This window comes from Trachemys scripta, chromosome 16, assembly GCF_013100865.1.
Source record: "Trachemys scripta elegans isolate TJP31775 chromosome 16, CAS_Tse_1.0, whole genome shotgun sequence".
NCBI classification, from domain to species: Eukaryota; Metazoa; Chordata; order Testudines; family Emydidae; genus Trachemys; species Trachemys scripta.
The window spans coordinates 657,111-681,763 of record NC_048313.1 but is presented as its reverse complement, the minus strand read 5'-3'; the positions used below and the strand labels follow the sequence as shown (position 1 = coordinate 681,763).

General features: G+C 49.6%; 1 protein-coding gene across 2 annotated transcripts in view; it reads right to left on the bottom strand.

The window, feature by feature from the left end:
- CLPTM1 (CLPTM1 regulator of GABA type A receptor forward trafficking) overlaps positions 1-24,653 on the bottom strand; it is a 43,597-nt gene that overhangs the window by 7,090 nt on the left and 11,854 nt on the right. For both annotated transcript variants that reach the window (XM_034793166.1, XM_034793167.1), the window contains exons 4-11: positions 21,218-21,376; positions 19,160-19,277; positions 11,852-11,937; positions 9,382-9,502; positions 7,010-7,254; positions 3,456-3,549; positions 2,423-2,613; positions 537-632 (exon numbers count right to left, since the gene is read on the bottom strand). In XM_034793166.1, the coding sequence (XP_034649057.1) occupies positions 537-632; positions 2,423-2,613; positions 3,456-3,549; positions 7,010-7,254; positions 9,382-9,502; positions 11,852-11,937; positions 19,160-19,277; positions 21,218-21,376 (1,110 nt within the window). The remainder of the gene's footprint in view (positions 1-536; positions 633-2,422; positions 2,614-3,455; positions 3,550-7,009; positions 7,255-9,381; positions 9,503-11,851; positions 11,938-19,159; positions 19,278-21,217; positions 21,377-24,653) is intronic.

The window sequence follows — 24,653 nt, the reverse complement described above, 5'->3', positions numbered from 1 at the left end:
AGCAGGCCTAGTGTGGGCACTGGGCCACACACTGAGCTGATGGAGGGGATAACGTGGCTGCAGACAGGCACATGGAGGGCATGCATCACTCAAGCAGCTGCCAGGAGTCAGAGGTGAGATAGACCAAGGGGTGTAGCGAACTGGAGACATGAAGACCCACGCATCCATCCAGCAGAGAGGGGAGGAGGAACAGAACTCAGGGCAAACAAGCCAACAACTAGAACATGCTGTGGGTTCAGCTCTCTTTCAGGCCCCAGTGTAGCCCAGCTTAGCTAGGGAGCTGCTGTTCTGCTGGGAGAGTAGCAGCTTCCCAAGGAATAACCTAGAAGGGATGACCAGGGAAACCATATCCAGGGCACCTCTCCTCTTTCGGGAGCAGGATCCTAATTCAGGGTACACCTGGGTCCCCTCTTCCCGGTCAAGGGTTCCCATGTCCAATGGCACAGGAAGCTAACCCATATTACCCTGGGCCCCCACCTCCCAGAGGGATCCTACCATGCGCTGAAGGAAATCCCTCTGCCAGGCATTGGACTTACATCATCGTAGACTTTAGTAGACGATTCTATATATGTTGATTTGTCTTTGAAGGTTAAACGTGGAAAAATCCCAGCGACTTTGTTGTCTCGATCCAGCTGTTTATCGACAAGAGCAGAAGTTACAGGGGAGGCAGTACATAATAAAGGTCACCAACCTGTCCCCAAGGGGGACCCTCCTGAGAAGACAGCCTAGCTGGGAGGTGAGCTCCACATGATCACTAAGGACTAGTGTCTATTGTCCACACAACAGATTATGTAGCTCCCTCCCTCACAAGCCTCGTGTATCAAGGCCTACTAAGAGGGCAAATTATCAAGCAATGGAATGGCTCCAGCATGACCTAGCGCATCAAAAACTACCTTCCTGTATCAGGCCTGGATGGGTCTTGGAGGATGGACATAACAGTTGTGTGAGAAATACCCTGCGTTCATGAATCAATCCTTTCGGTAATCAAATGCTCATGTGCAGAGACTAGATGCACCACCTGCCTTGTGCAAGTGCAGCGTACACGAGGATCAGTGTGTCTAGCAGTGATGCCCTAGACAGACACAACACTGAAGAGAACTACTTTGATGAATAAATGTTTTCAGTCCTACATGTTAAGACTAACTTCCCTAGGATTATCAAAGATCAGTATCTTTTTATGGAAGCAACACATCCCCGTATTAATTAAAACACACCGATTTTTAAGCATTTTCTTGAATCTCTCTCTACAAAAGTGTTCACGGTTTGTCATGTTTGGCACCACCAGGTTCGTGGGAGAACAGGCTTTCGAATGATACTCAGCTCAACCCATTTCCGATGACACTATTATCAACATTTCCACTGACCACATGACCTGGAGCTGGGAGGCAGCAAGTCCCCCGGCCAAGCGGCAGAGTGACAACACTGAAATGATGATCCTGTAGATTTTTACCTCCCAGACCTTTCTATCACTAGCTTGCCCTCGGGATGCGGTTTTACTACTCCCAGACTAAACAGGAGATGAAGGCAGGCCTGCTGCTTTGAATAACTGTATCGTTTGTGTCCTGTCTGCAATCCACTGGCAGTTTTTATCAGCACACAATTGTTCCAGATAGACCCCCATCTCTCCAGCTTGCAGGGTCACCATAGTGAATAAGTCACCAGGAGTGAACAGAACAGTCACGCTGTGAGCAGAGCATGGAACAGAACCTGAGTTGCCGAAGTCCCACTGCAGCGCTGGGGTGAAATCTATTCATGTAACCCCTCAGCTACGATCCTTGGACGCAGGATGCCTATTGGAACCCAGAGAGATTCCTCAAGCAGTGGAGCCCTCTCAACAGCAGACCGAGGCTCCGGCACACTCCCAGAGCAGATCAACAGACGACCCTCTCCACCTTCAAGTCATGCAGCAATACTCACCTCTTCTCCACATCGTTTCCCAAAGGGCTACAAAGGAAGCAACTGCAATGGGCCACTCAGAAATCGCAGCCCAGAGTAAGTGTGGAGCAAACCGGGATGGATTTCACACTCACTAGCTTTCTGCTTACACTGGCAAGGTGGAGAATTGGGTCTTCTACACAGGGCACCCCTTCAGTCTGTGCATACGCGGCCCACAGTGCATTACCTGGGCCGCAGGGGCCAGGTGGCAGGGGAACAGCAGCCCTGTACCCCCCAATCCCGTGGGGCCCACACGGCTGCCCCGGACCCTCAACCCTGCGCAGCTGCTCTGATCCTGGACTCCCACATGGGGTGGGCCGGCAGCCCCAACCCCTCCACACGAGGCAGCGGGGAACCCGGCAGACCCTTGGCATATGGACCGGCCTTTAGCACACAGCTGAATCGGGTCGCAGCTGTGTGCTAATTGGGCCAAATGCGGCCTGCAGGCTGAGAACTGCTGGTCTAGTGCAACGAGCCACGTGCTTACCCTGACATCCATGACTTTTGTGATTTTCCAGAGGTCTATGAGGAGCCCAATGAAGACGCTGACTTGAACCACAAAGTTAGTTTCGTTGTCCAGGATGTAGAGAAGGACCACAAGTGACTGAAATACCCCGAAGAACACAGAGCGGACGGAGAGCCCCTCCAGAGACTGCCTGCTGTTCCAGAACTGGATATCTAGGAGCCAGAGAGAAGAGCATAGAGGGAGAACTTCCTGAGCATAGGGGGGCCCTTCGGGGGCAGCTAGAGCCGCACTGCAGGGAGGAGTTTCCAGCTTTCTCCGCTACCTCATGAAAAGGAGCAGAGCACAGGTCTACTTGCAAATGCCTTTCACTTCCATGAGTGGGAGTGAGTGGTGTTTCCCCGCTGCATGAAGAAGAAAATGGTCAGGCCAGCTCTGTGGGCCATGAAGGTGGTTCAGAAGAACCTGGCTAGAAACCCATCCAGTGTTGGCAGCACACTGACTTTGCCCTCTCCATTACGTTGCCCTCTCCTGTGGCCGGTAGGTGTGTGGCTAGTGTGTGATCATTGTGGGGTCATTATACAGACTAAACTCCCAGCAGTGTCAGAGGCATGCCGCTTGCTGCCCACAGACTTTGTAAGGGAAGCACTTGAAGTTTGCAAGCCCCACAACAGCTGAGGAACCTTATGAAACTGGTGGTTGGCAGAATGGAGAGAGTGCTCCTCCTGCCCTAAAGCACATTGGGGGGAATGGCAAGGAGCAGAGTGCAGAGAGTTAGGGCAGGTAGCAGAGGGACAGGTCAGCTGAGTCAGCCCTGTGGGGCCTCAGCAATTCATCACTGGAGAGCCTGGGCCCAAGTGACAGCAACTATGTTTTCCATTTAGTCACATCCGTGCTCTTCCCCTGCCCCAGGCGTTCTTCCTCTTACATTCATATTGCCACCCTAAGAGGGGCACTGAATAACTCTGTAAGGCCAATGCAGACCCAGGTTAAAAACCCTTCCTAAGAGGAGTGAGGACTGGCGCCAAAAAGAGGAGATCTTCACTGCACAACTTACCATTTTTGAAGGCAAGAAACTCAAATATGCTGTGAACGATGGAAACGACAATGGTCAAAGCCAGCAGATATGGATTGGTCTCCAAAAGAGCAACCTGGAAAAGAAAACAAAGACGTGAAGAGCCTATCCTGCCCCTCCAGCCAGGCCCCACCCAAAGGGACCCAGAGAAGGCAATCCAGACAGAACTGAGGGTTTCAGGTGGACAAACGGGAGCCAGAACATGTGTGGAAAAATAACCCAACCCAGAGATGCTTTAGTAGGAACAACTGGGGGAAGCAGAAATCACAACAGATTTCAGAGTCACAGGAAACAGGAAGTTACATTATATCTAAGTGTGTGGGGTACTGTGGATACACTCCCGGGGACGGAGCAAAGCCCCCCGTGTCTGGCTTTCACTCCAGCCACAGTGATAGAGCGAGGATAGGCCCTAAGCCTGACAGCTCAGAATAAAACTGCAGTGAGTGGCACAATCGAACTGTTATTGCCTGCGCCAGTCTCAGAACTTATTTCTGTAAGAAGGGATACGGCATTAATAGGATTAATTTCTAAACTAAAGGGAAAAGCTTTTAAAATAAACAAGGCACTTTCATCAAAAGGTACACATGTAATTTTAATGGAAGCCTTTTGTAAAACCGCATATACCGAACACTGTCTCTTGAAAACACTGTTAAAGGGGACCAGCGCTGCCCTGGTTCCTCATGCCCTTCCAGAATGAGGGAGGCCAATTCCTTACACACGGACACTGCTAGATTAGGAAACGCAGATCCCTGCCCCCATGGGCCCCTCGGGGAAAGCACAGTACCAGTCTCAGACCTCACCAAGTGACTGCAAATACTGCCCAGATTAACAGTGCTGCCCAGAGCACAGGGAGATTCGATACGAGCAGCAGTGCGGATCTGAACCCCTGCTGGGCACAGAGAAAGTGGTAGGCTTTGTTAGGGAGGGCTGAGGTCCTGCTACAGGCCCAGATCCTGCTGCCAGCCTCACAACGGAAGAGCTACGGGATCACTTTCCATCCCAACTTACCTGTGTTTTTCCAGCGTTGGAGTTTGGGAGATGATGCCCCACATTAACGGCAATGACCCAGGCAGCTGTTGATGGAGGGGGGAAGGGGGGGGAGGGGTTGCAGTGGCAGAACCAGAGTTTAAGGCCAAAAGGGAACAGTCTGACCTCCTGTCAGTCACAGGCCACCATCCCCCACACCAGAACCCACACACTAGCCCAGAAACCAAAAGGAGACCAAAGCATCACAACCCACAGGTGACTGGCAGGTTGAGAACAGGAGGGACCGAGGGGCACAGTGCCCGAGGCCCCCCACAGTGGCAGGGAAACAATCAAGTGAGATACACCCAGCTAATCTTGACAAGTGACCAGCACCCACACACAACAGAAGGCAGAACAACCCCCTCTCCCAACGTCCCTGCCAATCTGACCTGGGGCAAAAATTCCTTCCTGACCCCACATACAGCCATCAGTTCAACCCTGAGCACATGAGCCAGAACCAACCAACCAATTACCTGACCGAGAGAATGCTCGGTGCCACCTCAGAGATCTGGCCACCCCCACAAAGTCCGATCTTCAGCTATGGCCACCTCTGATGCTTCGAAGGAGATAAAATCCTCCCAGAATACATTGAGGGGCGGGGGAATAAATCTGTCTGACGGCCAACTGAAACCCTGTAGGACATAAACCTCCAGGTTGCTGAGCCCTGCCCCCCACCATCCCAAACAACCCCAATCAGACATTTGCTCTCAAATTTGTTCAGCTTTCTCTCAAAAATAATTTGTTAGTCTCTAAGGTGCCACAAGTACTCCTGTTCTTTTTTCAAAAATAATTGTTTGCTCCAGCAACTCCGAACCTCACCCCGCTGATGTTTAGAAACCTTCTTCTAATTACCAGCCTGAATTTGTTCCTGGCCAACTTATATCTACTTGTTCTTGTGCCAACACTGTCCTTTAGCTTAAAGAGCTCATCACCCTCCCGGTGTTTACCCCCTTGCTGTATTTACAGGGAACAATCACATCCCCTCTCAGCCTTCTTTTTACTAGGCTAACAAACCAAGCTCTTCTGGTCTCCTCTCAGAAGGCAGGCCCTGCGTTCCCCTGAGCAGCCTGGTAGCTCTTCTCAGCACCTGTTCCAGTTTGAATTAATCTTTCTTGAACGTGGATGACCAGAATTGCACCCAGCCGTCCAAGTGAGGTCTAAACAGTACCTTGTACAATGGCATTAGTACTTCTCTGGACGTACTGGAAATGCCTCGCCTATTATCCTAGCATCGCATTTGCCTTTCACAGCCACGTCACACTGGTTGGTGACTCAGCCATCCTGCAATCAACCCACACCCCCAAGCCTCTCCGCGGCCGCCCCGCCCCCCAGTCGCTTCTAACTGATGAACCCCCAACTTGGAGCACCAATTCTTATTATTAGACTAGAAGTGCTTGACCTTGCACTTCATATTATTGAATTTCATCCCATTTCTGTCACTCTAGTCTTCAAGGTCATCCCACTGCCAGCTCCCCAGAGCCCCACTGATCTAACAGCTGCTGTCTTGAGCTAGGGAGACAAGATCCAAGAGTAAATCCTGTGATGGTTGACACCATTTCCACAGAGCATTCTTCAGAGCAGAACAGCGCTGACTACACTGGCCTCAGCTTCCTTGGCCAGAATATCCTGGGGCCTGTCCTGTTGTACCCAGTCACAGGAGGCACTGATACAGCTTAAGGCTGAAGCCCTTCATACGTCCCAGGCTGAGTTCACCCCGCCACACCAGAAGCACTGGCTGAAAACAGGAGCGCTCAAAGCTGCCCTCTCCAGGCAAGGAGTGCTCAAAGAAACATCTCTGTCCTTGGTGAGGCCAGTTCAAGACTGGGCCTATGCATACTTGGAGCACTTCCTGAAGCCATGCAGTGGCTGATTCTCTCTCTCAGAAGAAGAAAGGTGGGTTTTGGGCAGAGAAGGCAGGAATCAAAGCAGGAAGCCAAGGGGACCTGGGCAAGCCCACCAGTTGCAGGGGAAGTGCTGGATCTTCCAGATATGTGCAGAATGCAGCAGCACGATCCAGACTCTGCTGGGGTTTGATAGAAAAAGGAAACTGAAAGGGATCCCAGATGGTGGTGATGTCTGGGCCAGAAGAGAGGGAAGGTCATTTGGGAATGTTCTGAAAAGTGCCTGAATGATTTAGGGGCCTAAGATGCATTTTCAAAAGTGACTTTGCTATTTGGCATTCAGGCTCCTAAGTCACTTAGTCTTTTGAAACTCTTAGCCAAACCTGAGCTGCTGAGGTACGTGAAAATTAAGCTGATCGTATGAAATGAGGAGCTGTTGGAAAGTCAGGCCAAGACGGGGCTGGATGGAGGGGGACAGGTCAGGAGTGGAGAGGTACATTTGGGAGCCATCCACAACAGAAGCTCTGCGAGTGGGTCAGAAAGGGTGGAGAGGTGCGAGTCTAGGACAGAGGTCTGTGGGACCTCCATGGAAAGTGGCAGAGAGAGGGACTCACCAAAAGCAAAGCTGGAGAAAACCCACCCAGAGGAGATTCGCCAAGGCTGTCTAACCTTTACAGAATCCTGCTCCTCATCGGATTGCTCGTACAAGTCCTCGCCCAGGAAGTTCCACGGGGACTTGGAGCTCTGGGCGGCATAGAGCTGCCAGCGCCACAGCGAGAGTGGGCAGAAGGAGAGGCGGAAAGGCAGCTGCTCCACTGTCTCATTGATGGGGAAGTAATCCTTCTGCAGGTTCCAGTAATCGTTGAAGTAGAGGATGGGGTAGTAGTCACCACTGACCGCATCGAACTTCACATCTGCAGCAATGGGAGAGAGCGCAGAGACAGGGATGGGATAGCACAAAGGAAGTGAGTGAAGGTAGTTAAGACAGACAATGGAGACCCACCTCATCCTGCAACTACCGAAATCATCCTAGACCAGCACCAACAGGAACCCCAGGCCAGCAACTGCTTCTGTACAGCGGGCTGCACACGGAGCCTGAGCCTCTGGGAGAAAGATGCCAGCTCCTGCCGCACACAGGGTACTCCCAGCACTAAACGACTGCCAGAGTGCGATGGAGGGGGGTCTTGCTTTGCCACAGAGGGACAGGAGAGTATAGCACTGTTCTCTCGGTGCCCAGAGCTCAAACCCATTCCCTCTGTGTATTACTGACCAAGCTCAGACTCGGGTATTGAAAGCAGTCTGAACACCATCCAATTAAACCAGGCCATTTGCAGAATTCCAATAGATCAAACTGGCTTCCAGGGAGTTTATGGTGCCAGCTATTTTCTTCTAAAGAGCGTTTGTGATTTGAATCTCAAGCTGATGGACAGTGCCGGTCTAACGACCCTGGAGACGGATGTTCATTTAGCCACAGAACAGATACTGCATGGGGCGCAGCAGGGAAAGTCTGCCACATACATCCTTCCCTGACAGCGTAACAGAGTCCTTACTTAGGGGGCCACCTGGTGACAGTTTACGCTCCATGACCCATTCAGTCCTGGGCTGCCACTGAGACAGGCAACACAGGGGCCCAATTACAAGGGTGAATTGGTTTGTGTGGTTTTTTTTGGCACTGTGGATGCCTGCCTCTTAGACGCTGCACTGAAGCCATTAACTCACTTCCCGTAAGCAGGCTTGGCAGAATTCAATTTGCTTTTTAAAAAATAATTTTGACAGCTATCAATGCTTATTTAAGTATTTATCCAATTTTTACCTATTTATTTTTTCACAGTTGCAGGATATTATGGAGGGGGGTGTCTGACAGACGTTGAGATTAAGAAAGTTAAAGGTCCCTAAAAAGGGGCAGTGCTCTAGCTCTGCTAATGCCGGCATTATAACACTCTCCTATGCACGTTACGGGTGAAGTCACATTTTCAAGCAGCCTTTTTCTTACCTTGCCTACCTAACAATACCAATCAGCACTGATGGAAAAGTGTGTGTGTGTGGGGTGTGTGTGTGTGTGTGAAATCAGTGTTTACCAACATTTACTGCTAAAAATCCAATCCTTCCAAGCCTACTCACAAGGCAATGAATAGATGGTCATAATTTAGTTACTACCAATTTGGGAGAAATGTATACTACAGAACTAGAGGGAAAGTCTCCAGTATATGAATGGATACAAACTGGCCGGGGGGAAGTTCAGGCTTGAAATTAGACTAAGGTTTCTGACCGTCAAAGGGGTGAAATATTGGAACGGCCTTCCGAGGGAAACGGTGGGGGCGACGGACCTGTCTGGTTTTAAGATTAAGTTGGATAAGTTTATGGAGGGAATGGTTTAATGGTAAAACATAGTAGCCAAGGAAAACCAAGCAATGGTACATGAATAGCATAATGGCCAACAAGGGTCAGGCTAGAGACTCTTGCCTATATGCTCGGGGTATTACTGATCGCCATATTTGGGGTCGGGAAGGAATTTTCCTCCAGGGTAGATTGGCTGAGCCTCTGGAGGTTTTTCGCCTTCCTCCGCAGCATGGGGCAGGGATCACTAGCAGGAGGGTCTCAGCCGATTGAAGTCACTAAAACACAGGATTGGGGACTTCAACGGCAGAGTCCAGGGAAGGGTCTTGCGGCCTGCAGCATGCAGGGGGTCAGACCAGATGATCATAATGGTCCCTTCTGACCTTAAAGTCTATGAGTCTATGAGTATTCCATTCCCAAACCCCTCAACTGCCCAATCCACAAGCATGCTGAAGAAATTAGGCTAGTCCAAAGCAGACAAAACCAACTCCACTCGCATGCAATTACTGTGTTCCAACAAATACCCCAAACTGGGCAAATAACATAGGAAAACTCTGCAGAGAGCTGTGATGGGAGGAGATGGCAAGACCAGCTTTAAGAACCAGATAGATTTGCTACGAAGAGACGAGTTCTTGGAGCAAAAGCACACATTCCAAAATGGCATCTCAGAGAATGGGAAGTGCTGGCATATCCCAAGTTCTTACATTGGTCCAGAGGCGGTGGCACGCTACCCTTCACCCAGGGAGTATGATCGTCCACTATGTTGATGGTGAGATTAGGGTGCCAATGTGAGATCACCTCCACAGGGCCAAAGTCTTCTGCTCTCTGCAACAAAACACAAAGTCACATTTGGTACAGGGTGTTGGGGAATTTCACTGCTCTAGCAATAGCAAGAGGGCGCCACAGACAAAAACAGCCAGTGCAGCTCATTAGATTTGGGAACTGTAGGTAATTTTGGATTTGGTCGTGGGGAAAGAGTGCATAGATAAAGGCACTGGACTTCCACAATGCAGCTAAAGACACCACCTGACAGGGATGGAAGGACCTGAGGGGTTTAGGATCATGAGGGAGGCAAAGGAGAAGACAGTGTCATCCAAATCTTGGCCAAACATGGGCAGATGTAGATCGATTAGGAGATAAACTTACTCCTGGAGGAATTCTGTGTCATTACACAATGCAGAATTTCCTTCCCCCACCCTGCAGAAATGAGCTGCAATGCTAATAGCCACCACTAGGGGCCACTGGACTCTGCAGAGCCCAGCTCACACATAGAAGACACTGTTGGAGGGCAGGAGAGGGAGCTAGAGGGTTCCTGGCAGCTGCAGTTCCCAGCATGCCGTGGGAAGAAGAGGGCAGCACGTAGGAAGCATTGTACAAACCTGGGACCGAGCATCAGGCTGTTTCTCCCTCTGGATCCCTGGGCTTGGGGAGGCATGATTATGTAGTGTTATTTTGACAAATAAAATGTGTAGAATTTTAAAAGATTGTGTTCAGAATTTTTAGTTTTAAACTAGGAGATTTTTTACAATTTAAAACCCATAAGAACTCGATTTGTTTTGCTAGATTTTAGGTAGCAAGGGTTTTCGTAATGTTAGTTAGTAACCCTTCCAAAGACGCCACTTTGACAGGGCAGCTCCAGCCCAAATTGAAAATTTCTGAACCAGGTCAGAGCAGGTGTCTGGGAGCTCACTTCATAGGCCTTTGGTTCCACGTCTTTCACTTCAGCCAGTCAGCCCCTTCAAGTGTCCATCAGTTTTCCCCCTCCTATCGGCTTTTTTGTGTCTTGTGTTTTTGCCATCTTTGTTCTCCTCCAGCCAGGAGGGAGCGAGAGATTAACACAAGTACATAAGAATGACTGGACTGGGACAGGCCAATGGTCCATAGCCCACTAGCGACTGCCAGCAGAGGGAGTGAACAGAACAGGGCTATTTATTGAGCAAACCATCCCAGCTTCTAGCAATCAGAGGTTTATGGACACCCAGAGCTTCGGGTTGTCAGCACCAGCCAGTCACAGACAGGAAACAAGGATTAGATCAGACCAGACCACAACCAGCAGGGTGGCCTCTAATAATGCTTTTCTGCACCTCACAAGGCTGCAAATCAGCAGCACCTGTGATCCAGTCTGGCACCCCCCAGCAAATAGCACTGGGTTGTCCTGGGCCCAGAGACCACGCAGAACAGGAACACACATGCCTTAGGGGTGAGAGCGCCAGGGCATTACAAGGGCAGGAGGAAGCCTTCTGTAGCTGGTTTCTACTTCTCTATCATACTCAGATTTGTATCGATTTTCAACAGAGGGTTGAACTGGGCGCCCTTTCTGAGTTAGCTCTTAACAGAGTTCTGCCTGGGACCCTTCTCCTCCTCAGTCACAAACTACTCTGTCACAGGACTAGAGAGCGGAGGCGAAGAGGGGAGTTCCACAGGAGAAGCAGAAGTGACAGAGCAGCAGCACACGTATAGGAGCAGGAAAAGGTAGTTAAAACAGAGCCTGGGAGGTCCCAGTCCCCCAGTGCGATTGTCTGATAAAGGGGTGAAGGAAAACCTTGTATCAATACATCAGAGGGAGAACCAGATAACGGTTCATTAAAGAGATGGAGCAAAGAAGTACCCTGTGTAGGCAGGAGAATTCCACAGAAACATCTCTGCAGTACCAAGGATCAAGGAGGGTGAACCAACAAACATCCAGGGAACATTTTGGACGTATTCACTGCTGAGTCTAAGTTCTACTTCCCATTGGTTGGGAAAAGCATTAACCCACAGCAAACAAAGGGATACAGAGATGATTTAATCAAAAATCTGATTTAATTTAAATAATCAATCCACTTGTTGCAAAGCAGCTATTCCCGGGGTAATGACACCTGGGATACGGCAAATTCTGCGGATGTCCAGGTTCTGCTAGGGAGTGAAGATGTACTTTGAAATGTCTTTACCATGTGTTTTACAAGTCAATTTGCTTCACAGCCTCTCTGCGAAATGCTGTAGGCCAATGTAATCGCTCCAACACCCCACCCCAGCAGAGATCCTGAGCATTCATCCTATTCTTTTGAAGTGGAAGTTAGCACCCAACTGCATCAAAGCCTAAACTTCTCTCCAAGCACAAAGACTCATCTGGGTGTGGAAGCAGAGGTGAGAGAAAAGCCAGGGCCTCGCTGAATGAGGAAAGCAGTTAGTTACCTTTATCATTTCTGGATCTGCTTCCGTCTCCCCCGTCAGAAGATTCTTGGTTTTCTGGAACCGTCGACGTTTATATTTATTTATCACTAGAAGGATAGAGACAGGCAGGCAGACGTGAGTAACGCTGAATTCTTCCACTTATCAGTAACACTCTGCAGGAGGCAGCCACCCAAAACAGATCCGCTTCAAGCAGCATCTCCCTGCTTCTCCTGACCTCATGAGTTGGGACATAAAGTGGACCACTGACCAGGTGAATGAAAAGCATCAGTTCTTGGCACTTCCTGACCATCCTTCGTTCAAACTGGACATCTCGTGACCCCCCTGTAATAACCTTGTGACCTCCTGCGGGGTCATGACACCCAATTTGAGAACACCTGCTTTAGATTTATACAAATATTAAAAAACCCTATTCAAGGCTCACAGTAAATTAATATAAGAAAAGCATCCAATGGGGCATAATACCTTCTTAAGAACATAAGAATGGGCACACTGCGTCAGACTAAAGGTTCATCTAGCCCAGTATCCTGTCTTCCAACAGTGGCCAATGCCAGGTGCCCAAGAGGAAATGAACAGAACAGGTAATCATCAAGTGACCCTGTCATCTATTCCCAGCTTCTGGCAAACAGAGGCTAGGGACACCATCCCCGCCCATCCTGGCTAATAGCCATTTGAACCCTGTTATAGTCCTGGCCTTCACAACATCCTCCAGGAGAGAGTTCCACAAACTGACTGTAGATTGTGTGAAAAAATACTTCCTTTTGTTTGTTTTAAACCTGCTGCCTATTAATTTCATTAGGTGACCCCTGGCTCTTGTGTTATGAGAGAGTAAATAACACTTCCTTATTTACTTTCTCCACACCAATCATGATTTTATAGACCTGAATCATATCCCCCCTTAGTCGTCTCTTTTCCAAGCTGAAAAGTGCCCGTCTTATTAATCTCTCCTCATATGGAAATCCTCTGACTCCCTGTATTACACAGGACTTCACCTAGTTACTCCGGCATCGAGCCCAATGGTTTGTTTGGCTAAAGCATACCATCCAGAAAGGCGGTCAGCTGGAGAATCTGCCCCTTCCCTTGGCAGTTTGCACCCATGGTTAAAAGTGTCTGGCTTTACGTCAGTAGCAGCCTTGCATATTTCAAAAGATGGTCTCTGCAAAAGCCACATTGGGGAGATTTCTCTAGACCTCACTGAGATTATGCTCAGATGACATTCTACCTAGCTTCATGTTACATGACAAAAGACAGCCACATTCCCATCCTACGCAGCACAACACACTCCCTTTCCAACACAAAATTGCACCCACTCACTTCTGATTCATAGCGCATCACTTTTCGGTAATCCTCGAGGATCATCCCAACTTCTTGGAAATAAGTTTCACTTACCATTCTCCAGAAGCCAACTCCTAGATCTGTTGATGCCCATCTGTGTTTTTTTTTTTTTTTTTTAAAAACACACAAAGAGGTCCCTTTCCAAAGGGCATTTATTCAAATTTGTATAATAAAGATAGAGACAGCGTTTAAAGCCAGAAGGGATCAATGATCTCTAGTCAGACCGTAACAGGCCCTTGAATTAATTCCAATCTTGATTTTAAGAGAGTCAGTGATGGAGAATCCATGAAAACCTTGTGACTTAACTAAAAGTAACTGGGAGAAAGGGGGGGGGGGGGGAGAGTGCACGGAGGAATGACCGCTGGAGCCCCATGGGGGAGCACCCCTCCACCACAGGGAGGCACAGAGCCCCCGCTCCAGCCCACAACCGTGGTGCACAGTCCTGGCTCCAACTCCAGCTGTAGCCATGGCAGGGGGTGGGAGGGAGGCACATGACCTGGATGCAGCCCTGGAGGGTGGGGGCGCACACAACCTGGAGCACATAACCGCGGCGGGGGGCCAGCAGGGCTACAGCCAATGGGGCGGGAGGCGCACGCCCCAGCTGTAGCCATGGCCGGGGGGGGGGGGAGATGTGTGGGGTATGTGCACAGCCCTGGCAGGTGATGGGGTGGCATGTGCAGAGCCCCCGCTGCAGCCGGGGGTAGGGGAGGCCACAACCCCGGCAGGTGGAGGAGAGGGGTAATGCTGAGAGCTGAAGAGCCATGGAATCTGTGACCTCCATTACTAAATCATATCCTTACTTATAAACTGCGTTCAAGTCACCCATTAATCTTCGCTTTAAGCTCAACAACTCATTGACTATCCTGATGCTTAAATTAATGAAAACAATCACTAACCCAGTCAGTTTAATGGCTATCGATAGAGTAATGGCCGACAAGCAGGACACTTCCAGTGTGAGGGCACCACCAGTGGGGAGGCACATGACCAGTGGAAGCACCTACCCAAAGAAGATTCCAGACCCCTCTGGTCCCAAGATATAACGTTAAAGAGGTCATCAGACTCCTTTGCTAGCTCCCCGACCTCTGAATTCAGATTGGCAGCTGCCCTTTTGAGGAGGGCCTGGTGCTCCTTGAAGTCGTCGGGGGTGTTGCTTGTTTGGGATGGGCCCACCACCATTTCATCCGGAGAGGACGACAACTGCATCGCCGTGGGAGGGGCGGCTTCCCCTTCCTTGTCTGGGAATGGCTCCTTGGGTGTTGGAACCTGCTGTGTTGCCCCCACCTCAGATTCGGCACCATGCTCCAATTCCAGTGTCGGTGGTGCCGGAGGCAGCTTGTCCGATGTGGCCAGGGAGGAACGGCGGGAGTATGGGACCGGCATACAGGTATGCCCCACAGGTTCCATACTGCCACTGAGCGGGCCACTCTCTTTGCTGCCACACCACCACTGCAGGAGCTGTGCCAGTCTTGCGGGTTGGTGGTGACTCACCTTTCCTTGGTGAGGGGCTGAACTTCCCCTCCGACTCAGACCGTTGCCCGTCCAGAGCTGTAGAGGCTTTAGTCTGCTGACTGACCCTCGTTGGTGACCGGTAAGGAGAGGGGGAGGATCAGTGTCTGCTCGAAGAGCTGTACTAGGGAGTCTGAGACCAGTGCCGCGATTGGGAACCGGAGGGGATCGACGCCCAGGAGACCACCTAGGCGATGGTGACGTGTGCCATGGTGATCTCTGGCGGGAAGTCCAACGATACCGTGGGTTTGGGGATCTGCACCTTAACTCAGGTGTCCCACGTCTCATAGGTGGAGATTGTGGCATGAGGAACCTGGGTCTTCTAAACGGGGACCGGGACTGTGGTGGCGAGATCCAAGGCCACGGCGATGGGGATTGGCACCTGCGGTCCAGGGACCAGAGATGTTCCACTGATTTAGAGGGCAGTCCCATAACTGGCTTGCCCTTGGATGCCGCAGGCCTTAGCCGGGCCCGTTGCCTGGCTTGGTGTCTGCAGTGCCAGTCGGCCTATTTGATCTGTGGCCACCAGGGCCGCTTTGGGCACCGAAGGCCCTACGAGGAGCTGGGGTCCCTTGCCGCTCCCAGGAAGCAGATCCCTAGGTGGGCTGGGGGGGGGGGGGGGGGCCGGACCATAATGGAAGCTCCGGGCCGGGCACATGGCCTGACAGGTCCTTTTCCTGAAGCTCCCTTCCCCTCTGGTGCTGGCGGGCCCTTGGTCTGCGGCCGCTTCTTAGGCACCGGTGAGGGGGAACGGTGGCGGGCAGATTCCGGTGTCAGCGCTGCGCTCTGCATCGATATTGAGGTACTAGGCGTGGAGTCCAATTGGGAGGGCTCCGAGGCATGACAAAGCGTAGCCTCCATGAGGAGGGCCCTCAACCGGAGAGCCTGCTCCTTTTGAATCTAAGAGTGAAAGTTCTTGCAGATTCCTGCTCTTGTCCCCCAAACACTTTAAACAGGTATTGTGGGGGTCGCTAATGGGCATTGGCCTGCCGCACAATGAACATGGCTTAGACTTGGAGCGGGGCATGTCCCGTTCCCCAGGCTCTAAGGCGAAGCCCCAGCCAGGATTCTTAACTACTAAACTATACTAACACTTAGACCATTAAGTTAAGTACACCTCTACCCTGATATAACGCGATCCGATATAACATGAACTCGGATATAACGCGGTAAAGCAGTGCTCCGGGGGGGGCGGGGCTGCGCACTCTGGCGGATCAAAGCAAGTTCGATATACCACGGTTTCCACCTATAACGCAGTAAGATTTTTTTGGCTCCCGAGGACAGCGTTATATCGGGGTAGAGGAGTGCCTATAAACTAATACAAAGGAGACAGAACAATGGGTTGTAAGAACCTCTAACACTTACGCAATGCAAGACAAGGCGCTCCGACCAACTGTCACTAGCCATAAGAAAGAAATGAGAGGGCGTAGGGCTGACAGCGTCTAAGATACCGATGCATGAGCACGGAACTCAAGCGGGTGCCACAGTTGACCCTACGGATACCACTAAGGCAAAAATCTTCGACACTGCACGTGGGCGCACACACACACACACGAACAGCAGCTGATTCGGGTTACTTGCATCCAAGAGTTTAAAAAGAGCTGGAGGAGAAGCTTACTGGACCATCAATACTCATTTTTCAATAAGTCCTGTAACTTCCACGGTGTTTCCAAAGAATGGAAGAAAGCAAACGTGCCAATATTTTAAAATGGTAAATGTGATGACCTAGGTAATTTTAGGCCTGACGCTGATCCTCGGCCAGATAATGGAATGCCTGATATGGGACTCGATTAAGAAAGAATAAAAGTAGAGTAATACTATTCATACCAATCTACACGGGTTTATGGAAAATAGATCCTAACTTGATTGTTATGAGATTATCAGCAAAATTTGTAAAGTTAATATTTGTAATATACTAAGACTTCTGTAAGGCATTTAATTTAGTATCGCACACCATTTTGATTAGAACCTAGGAAGATACTAAATTAACATGATACAATTACTTTGAGACCTATCCATTTAAAGTAAGGGGGGGGCCTCATCAAGCAGGTGTGTTTTTAGCAGGGTTCTGCAAGGGACAGGTTGCTGATTTAAAGACCTGGATTGCTTGGTAAAGTGGGTGCCAGCAAACGGTATTATTTTAATACAGGTAAATGTATACACCTAGAGAAAAAAAGAATGTAGGACACACCTATAGGATGGGGGACTCTAGCCTGGGAAGCAGCAACTCTGAAAAAGATTAGGGGGTCGTAGTGGATAATCAGCTGACCATGAGCTCCCAGTGCGATGCTATAGCCAAAAGGACTAATGCGATCGATCCTGGGATGCACAAACAAGGGAAAGTCAAGTACAAGTAGAGAGGTTCTTTTACCTCTGTATTGGCACTGGTGCGACCGCTGCTGGAATAGTGTGTCCAGTTCTGGTGTCCACAATTCAAGAAGGACATTAATCATTTTCATGGCTCTTCTCTGACCTCTCTCCAAATTATCAAAGTATTAGAAAACCTGCCTTTTAGTGAGACTCAAGGAGCTCACTATTTAGCTTAATAAAGAAAAGGTTAAGGGATGACTGGGTTACAGTACCTACCTGGGAAACAAATATTTGATAATGGGCTTTTCAGTCTAGGAGAGAACAGTTTAACATGATCCAATGTCTAGAAGTTGAAGCTAGAAAAATTCGAATTGGAAAGAAGGTACACATTTTTTTAACGGTGAGGATAATTATCCATTGGAACAACTAACAAAGGGTCATGGTAGATTCTCCATCACTGGGAATTTTTAAATCAAGGTTGAATTTGTTTAAAGTAAGAGATGTTCTACTTCAAAAGGAATAATGTTGAGAAAGTTTTCTGGCCTGTACAGGACATAACAGTAGTGGTCCTACTACAGACAAAAAGAAGGGGGGCGCGATCAATTAAGTTTGAGAGCCACTGCTGTAGAATCACACCATGGCTTGCCATCCACTAACTCACCATGTAGACAAGCCCTTAGTTAGAAAGCGCAAGACACACAAAGGGTACATGTCACCAACACGGCACTATGGTAGCCTCTCAGTTAGTTCTTCTAGTATTAGAACACTTCTGTACTATGACACCAGTTATCACACACTGCTCGAGCACTATATACCTAATCAGACAGTCATGGAGTTTAAGGCCAGAAGTAGGGTGACCAGATGTCTCGATTTGACAGGGACAGTCCCGATATTTGGGCCTTTTTCTTATATAGGCTCCTATTACCCCCCACCCTGTCCTGATTTTTCACACTTGCTATCTGGTCACCCTAGCCAGAAGGGAGCACCTGTATTCCCTGTAAGCTGTGCACTTGGGCGGCTGCACAGGAGAGATTCAAGTGCCGCCCAGCTGATTAGCAAAGTCCCCACAGCCAGCAGCATGTGTTCAGGTGCCCCTCCCCCAATGTTGATTTCCCCAGCAGCCAGCTCACAGTCTCTCTCCCTCTCTCTCTCACACACCCATTCTCTCTCTCTCTCTCCCCCATCTCTGCAGAGCTGGGGAGGGGAGACAACAGGGCTCAGGACAGAGCAGGAGAGCTTTCCATGTGTGTCTTAAAGAGATAGTGCATGGTTTTCCCCAGCAGCCAACACACACACACACCTCCCAACACATACTTGTATTATTGCTGCTGTTACTCCTTGGTACTTCCTGCAATGCACATATATTCTCTGTAATTTTATTCTTTCCAAGTGTGATATTTTAGTGTTTTGACTGGTTTATGCATTTCATAATTTTTATTTCTCTTTAAATTTGATTCTTTGAGTAGTGAGCTCTAAAATGCGTAGCCTGTCCCGGTGGAGTAACTATCCTTATGGCAACTTTCTAAAAATATATACAGATTGTCTCTAGGTTTTTTGTTTTTACTGGTGGCGCACAGCCGCACATACCTTGGTACACAACGTTTATTCCGCACATGGATAGAAAAAGTTAGAGGGAACATTGGGGACCACCACCTCAGAGTCTGACCTCCTGTGTAACACAGGCCACCAACAGTACCCAGCAAACACAAAGTAAACTCAACAACCAACATTAGACCTAAGCATTACAGCTCACTGGAGACTAGACTATTACGTGCCACAGGCAGAGAACAGAAGGGACCGAGAGGCACCAGTGCCCAAGATCCCCACAATTGCAGGGAAATGATTACGTGAGATACACCCAGATAATCTTGGCAAGTGACCAGCACCCACCACTGCAGAGGAAGGAGAAAAATCCCAAGGTCCCTGCCACGCTGACCTGGGGGAAAATTCTTTCCCAACCCCATGTATGGCAACCAGTTCAACCCTGAGCATGTGAGCAAAAACCAGCCAGCACAGTACCTAAGAATGCTCGGTGCCACCTCAGAGCCCTGGCCCACCCCAGCCAATGTCCCATCTCTAGCCATGATCATCCCTGATGCTTCAGGAGAAGGAAAAAACACTGTTGAACCCCACCACTCATGCCAGCAGGAGCTGTCTTACTTCGTGATGTGTGAACCGTAGCAAGTCTTCTGTACAAGTTCTTCTGTTTGGGATCAGGATGGAAGCCACTCTTCGTAAAAAACACATGGACGTACATGGAGCCGTTATGCTGCACGCTCTGAAATCACACACACCAACAGGACGGTTAGCCACCTCATTCCCTGCACTGGAAAACCAGGAATGACATTGCCTAGGCCATGCAGAGCAGTATGCATCAAGAAGTGTACTGTGCCCGTCATGATCACTTCAAGACACACTGCCTTCCTCTTCTGGATGCACTAATAGCATCCATTATGCTCCAAAGTGATATGGCTATTCCCTGTGTAATGAAAAGGCTTAATACATAGAGGGGAACATCACAACACTGGTTTTATAACTAGTTTTACAGATCTCTACAATTCTAAACAAAGCTTCATCACCACACGACCGTTGCTCTTTCCATGTAAGTACCACGCTTCCCTTATTTCAGTCTGCTGTTTATTTATACTACCATAGTGCCGAGGAGCCCCAGTCATGGACCAGGACCCTGTTGCGCAAGGTGCTGTACAAACCTGGAACAAAAGACAGCCTTGCCCATACATAAGCTCTGTGCATAATACGTATGAACAGTGGGAATGGTTGCTCTTGGAATGCTATTTGTCTAATCATGAATGGATAAAGAAGGTTTCCCACGCACCGTCTGGCCATAAGAAAGGCAGGAGCCCACTCTTAACCATACAGAGGCTGCAAAGTATTAAAGCTTTTGGGTTACTCAAGAGATGAACCCCTGTGACGGATGAATAAGGCTGCTCCAAAGACACTTTTGTATCACAGTAATACCATGGGGCCTGAGGGAGATGAAGCCCCATTGCGTGAGAGCCGTTCAGACATGGATGGTTTGAAAAACGTGCAGTTTAACAGCAGACAAGACCAAGTAGGCATAAAAGAAAGAATGCGGGTGAGAAGTTGAGAACACCGATGGGATCATGTGGCCCCACCACCTCAATGGCTCCACTCGCAACCTGGCCCCACCCCATCTTATCTTTGGCTCTACCCACAGCCCAGCCCCCTCAGCGGCTCCAAGTAACTTTTTTAAATGTTTATAAGATTAAAAACTAAAAGACAACCAAGCCAGGCCTCGGTAATCCCCAAGGGCCAGCTGTCTGCCATTGCAGTGGTCAGTGTTCTGCAGCAGCAGATTTTCAGGAGGGGTTTGGAGAAAGACTGGGTAGTGGCTTTACAGACAAGGTTTCGAGATGATGATCCATGCCTACTTACAGCCCAGAAGCAAGCACTAAGGGAGCTACAGGCAAGCAGGCTGTTGAGGGAGACACTGCAGGAGGAGTAGCAGGAGACCACTTGCTAGCAAACAGTAACAGCTAGGAGGAGGGCCCTGAAGAGTGATCGCATGCAGCTGAAGTCTGACCCAGGGGAAAGGGGGAGCTAGCGGAGCAAACGGAAGAGGGAGAGTACCAGGAACACTATCTCAGCAGTGGCATTTTGAACAGGTCAGAGGTAGCAAGGAGCCAGAATCAGGATGGGACATGAGGGGCCTGGGTGAAAGTTTTAGTCATATGGGCAGCGAGAGATGGCTGGGTCCGAATAAAAGGAGATGGTCTAGACGTCACCCTCACTGGCAGAGCAGCAGCTCGCCACCACCCAAAGACGACCCTCCTTTGCAAACAAAGAAATGGGGCTGGTTTTGCAAGCTGACCAATGCCTTGTTCCGGTACATCTCAGCATCTGACTCCTGCTCTAGAACACAAGGCCAGAAAGGACATTGCAGGCCGGGCGGTTTATTGCTGGCCAAATCAGGAGAGAGAAACTCAGGCTTGCGATAGAATGCCAGCTACACCTTACTTATGGAAAGATCAGTCACTCCGCAAGATCCCTGAAGGCTGCAGAGGGAAAGTCTGCAATGCCTTAGCATTTCATCTGAGGCTTTAAAAAGAGGAGGACACAGAGCAAAAAAAGGGAGAAAACAACTCATCTCCAAGTCAGTGCTCCATTCTATGGCCCATTATCCAGCGTCAGGAGAAAAACCACCTAGGAAGAGAGAAATCACAGTTATGTACTAACCTCAGGAACGTCTAACTCTGCATAGCGTTCATAGCACCCATCTGCATTCTCACCACTGGTCCAGTCACCATAGACAAGGTCCCGCTGCTCCCAAAACAGTGCTGAGGTGACATTAAAATCTGTAAAGTGCTCATGCTCTGAGATATATACGTGAAGATCCTGCAGGGAGAAGAGAGGAGGGTTGCTTCTGGCAGACAGCTCAGCGTGATGGTGACATCAAAATACTGAAGGGAGGGTGGGTGAAAGGGGATACTCCCAGGAGCAGATAGCCACCCCTGGATGGAACTCCAACTGAAATGCTGTTTTACTTACTTGTGAAGTGTGGTTCTGCTCTGACAAGCGGCCCCTTTTGACTTAGCAGATGGCTCACAAGAGAACAGAGTTAGCACTGCTGGCTAACGTAAGTTTCTCCTGCTTTTGACTCCTGTTAACCATGCAGAGGCAACACAGGAATGAGAGGAGAACTGGGAATCTGTTGTGGCTCATGTGTCATCAGGATCTTTAGCTGCATGCCAACTGCCAAGTCCTGCCCTCTGTCAGACATGTGATCCACGCAGGGCAACTGGGTTGCAAAAGTTTACATGACTGTACAATCTTTATTGCTGAGCCAGAAAGACCCCAGCTTGACTCTCAGATCCCAGGATGGGTTTGCAAGGAAAACAGCTCTATATCTGTAAGCTGAGCAGGTTAGCTATGCAATCACTAAGGGCTTGTCTGCATGGGAAAGTTATACCAATATAAGCTAAGGTCTGAATCTAAACAGCTACAGTTATACCAGTATAACTCCCTGTGCAGACACATTCATATTCCCATAGAACAGGGCCTTTTAAAATTTAGCTTATGTTGCTTGGGAAGGGGTTTAAACTAAACTGAAAAAACCCCACTCTTATTCCAGAATAAGAGTGTCTGCACAGGGAGTTACACAGGTATAGTTATACAGGCTTAATTATACCTGTACAACTGCAAACACTTTCCTATGTAGACAAGCCTTAAGGGCGTCTACGTAAAGCACTTCAGTGTAGACACTACCTTCACTGACGGGAGGGATTCCCCCATCGGTGTACGTAATCCACCTCCCCCAAGAGGTGGTATCTAGGCTAGAATTCTTCCATCGACCTGGCACTGTCTACACTGGGGTTAGGCTACGTCTACACATCGCACCTTACAATGGCACAGCTGTGCTGGTGCAGCTGTGCCGTTGTCAGATGCACTGTGTGGCCGTTCTTTATCACCGTGAGAGCGCTCTCCTGGTGACAAAATAAAACCACCCCCAACGAGGGGCAGCAGTTTCGTCGCTGGGAATAGCGCTGTCCACACCAGCTCTTTTTGTTGTTAAAACTTTTGTTCTTTGGGGGTGTTTTTTCACAACCCGAGCAACAAAAGTTTTAGCAACAAGAGTGCCAGTGTAGTCACAGCCTTATGTCGGTATAGCTATGCCTTTCAGGGTGTGGATATTTTACACCCCCAAGAGAGACAGCCACACCGATGTAAAATTCTAGTGTAGACCAGGCCTAAGACAGAGAATGTGGAATAAGTTCTGTGATGTGACAAATCCATCTATGCTCTGAGGCCACAGAGCCACTCAGAAGAACTGCTGCAAATCTACATGCTTATGACACTGTCAAACAACAGACTTCAAAACGCGAGCAAGCCAACCTACAGCGGGAAATGCACTAGTGTTACCTGGTCCCTTTTAAAGTTAAGAAAACGGAGACAATGAATGAGCACCTTGCTTCAGCTGCACTGTGCAGTAGAGGGTTAGGGGCAGGGCACCACATATTTGATATCAAACTGGGACAACCCCCATGGCATCCACCCCCCTTCAGGCAGAAGGGGACAGAGCTAGCTTCAGTGGCTCATCTCCCTGGGTCTCAGCTGCTGCACCATTCTCCAGACAGCCCTGGTCAACACCTGCACTTCCAGCTTCCCTACTGCCAACTAGCCCCCAACTCCGGCACCTGACCCCTACAGCTTGGTCCCGTGGAGCAGTGCAGGGAACACGTGCTGGAATCCAACCAGCTCTCCACTCGTGGGGAATGCTGCAGAGCTAGAGGTGGGTGCAGACAGGATCCAACAGGGCAGGGAGACAAGACAAACATCAGCACTCAGCCACAGCAAAACACAACTCCGCAACATCTTGGAAACATGCCAAGTTTGCAGCTGCACAACCGTGGAGTCCACAGAGTCCTGACTGAATGGGAGTTCGCACCTTAGAGCTATTCTGTTGGCTCTCTGCAGCCTTGCACCAGCAGCATAGCGGCAGTTTCTGCTTGTCTCACAGTTTTAAGGTTATAGGACTAGAAACATACATTTAAAAAAAAAAATTGAGAGCTGAGATTCCGAGCCCAATTCTGCAGCAAGAGGCAAATACTTGGGGCCGTGGTTAGAGGTACAGGCCTAGGAGACAAAAGACTGCAGTTTGACACTGGTCTGCCACAAGTTTCCCACGTGACTTTTGACAAGTCCTCTTGATGCTTTGGTTACCCAGTGTGAAAATGGGGGAGGAGGGGATGATGTGTGGGCAGGAAGTGAGTGCAGCTGCACAAAACCAGGGTGACATGCATGGTCAGTCAGTGGAAGAGAACGGTGAACCTGCAGCGTCCCAGCCCCACAGCAGAGCCTGTTGGCGCGGACCCATTTGGGAAGCGCTGAGCCGTGAGAACCACGGAGCGGACAGGGAGCAAAGTCAGCTGGGTGAACGCTTTACAAACTTCGCTGGACACGCTCAGCGTGTGATGTCCAAACCCAGTGTACTCTGGAAAGAGGCAAGACGCTGCTCCCTAGCAAGGGCTAGCCCAGCTTTCAAACCTCCACTAGTTCCGCTCCAGGGCTGCTCGAATAAAGGCCACAGGACACATGCGGGACAGTGGCAGGTTAGGGTTCATTTCCCAGAATTCTATTTTCACTTCCCTCCCCCTCAAGCTGCTCAAACTTCAGAGCTCGAGCCCCCAAGTCTCCTAACCAGCACCTGGCTGATTGCTGGGGGAGAATGTTTCCCTACCACATCCTTCTCTGCGTCCCACCATGGATGGGAACTGGAAAGAACTCTTCCAGATTCCTATCCTTTAATGGAAGGAAGTTATTTCAGGGCTCAAAACCACTAGCCAGGAAACCATGGTTTGGGGACCAGGGTATCCCTTGCACACACAGGACAAGATTTCTCCACTGGCTCCCATTAAACCTCTCACTCATTTCCCCCATCCCCACATGTTCTCACTCTTCCCCACCCGTCTCTTCTCATTCCCACTTTACTCCTGGGGGAATTCTGCACCACTGCACATGTGCAAAATTCATGTCCCACAATGACTTGAATTCCCTTTGCTTTCTGACGGGGAAGCAAAGGGAATCCACAAGAGTGGTCATGCAACCCTCCCCAGCAGTATGTTTTGGGTGCCCAGGGCAGCCAGCAGAGGTAAATCACTGTGGGGCAGAGGGT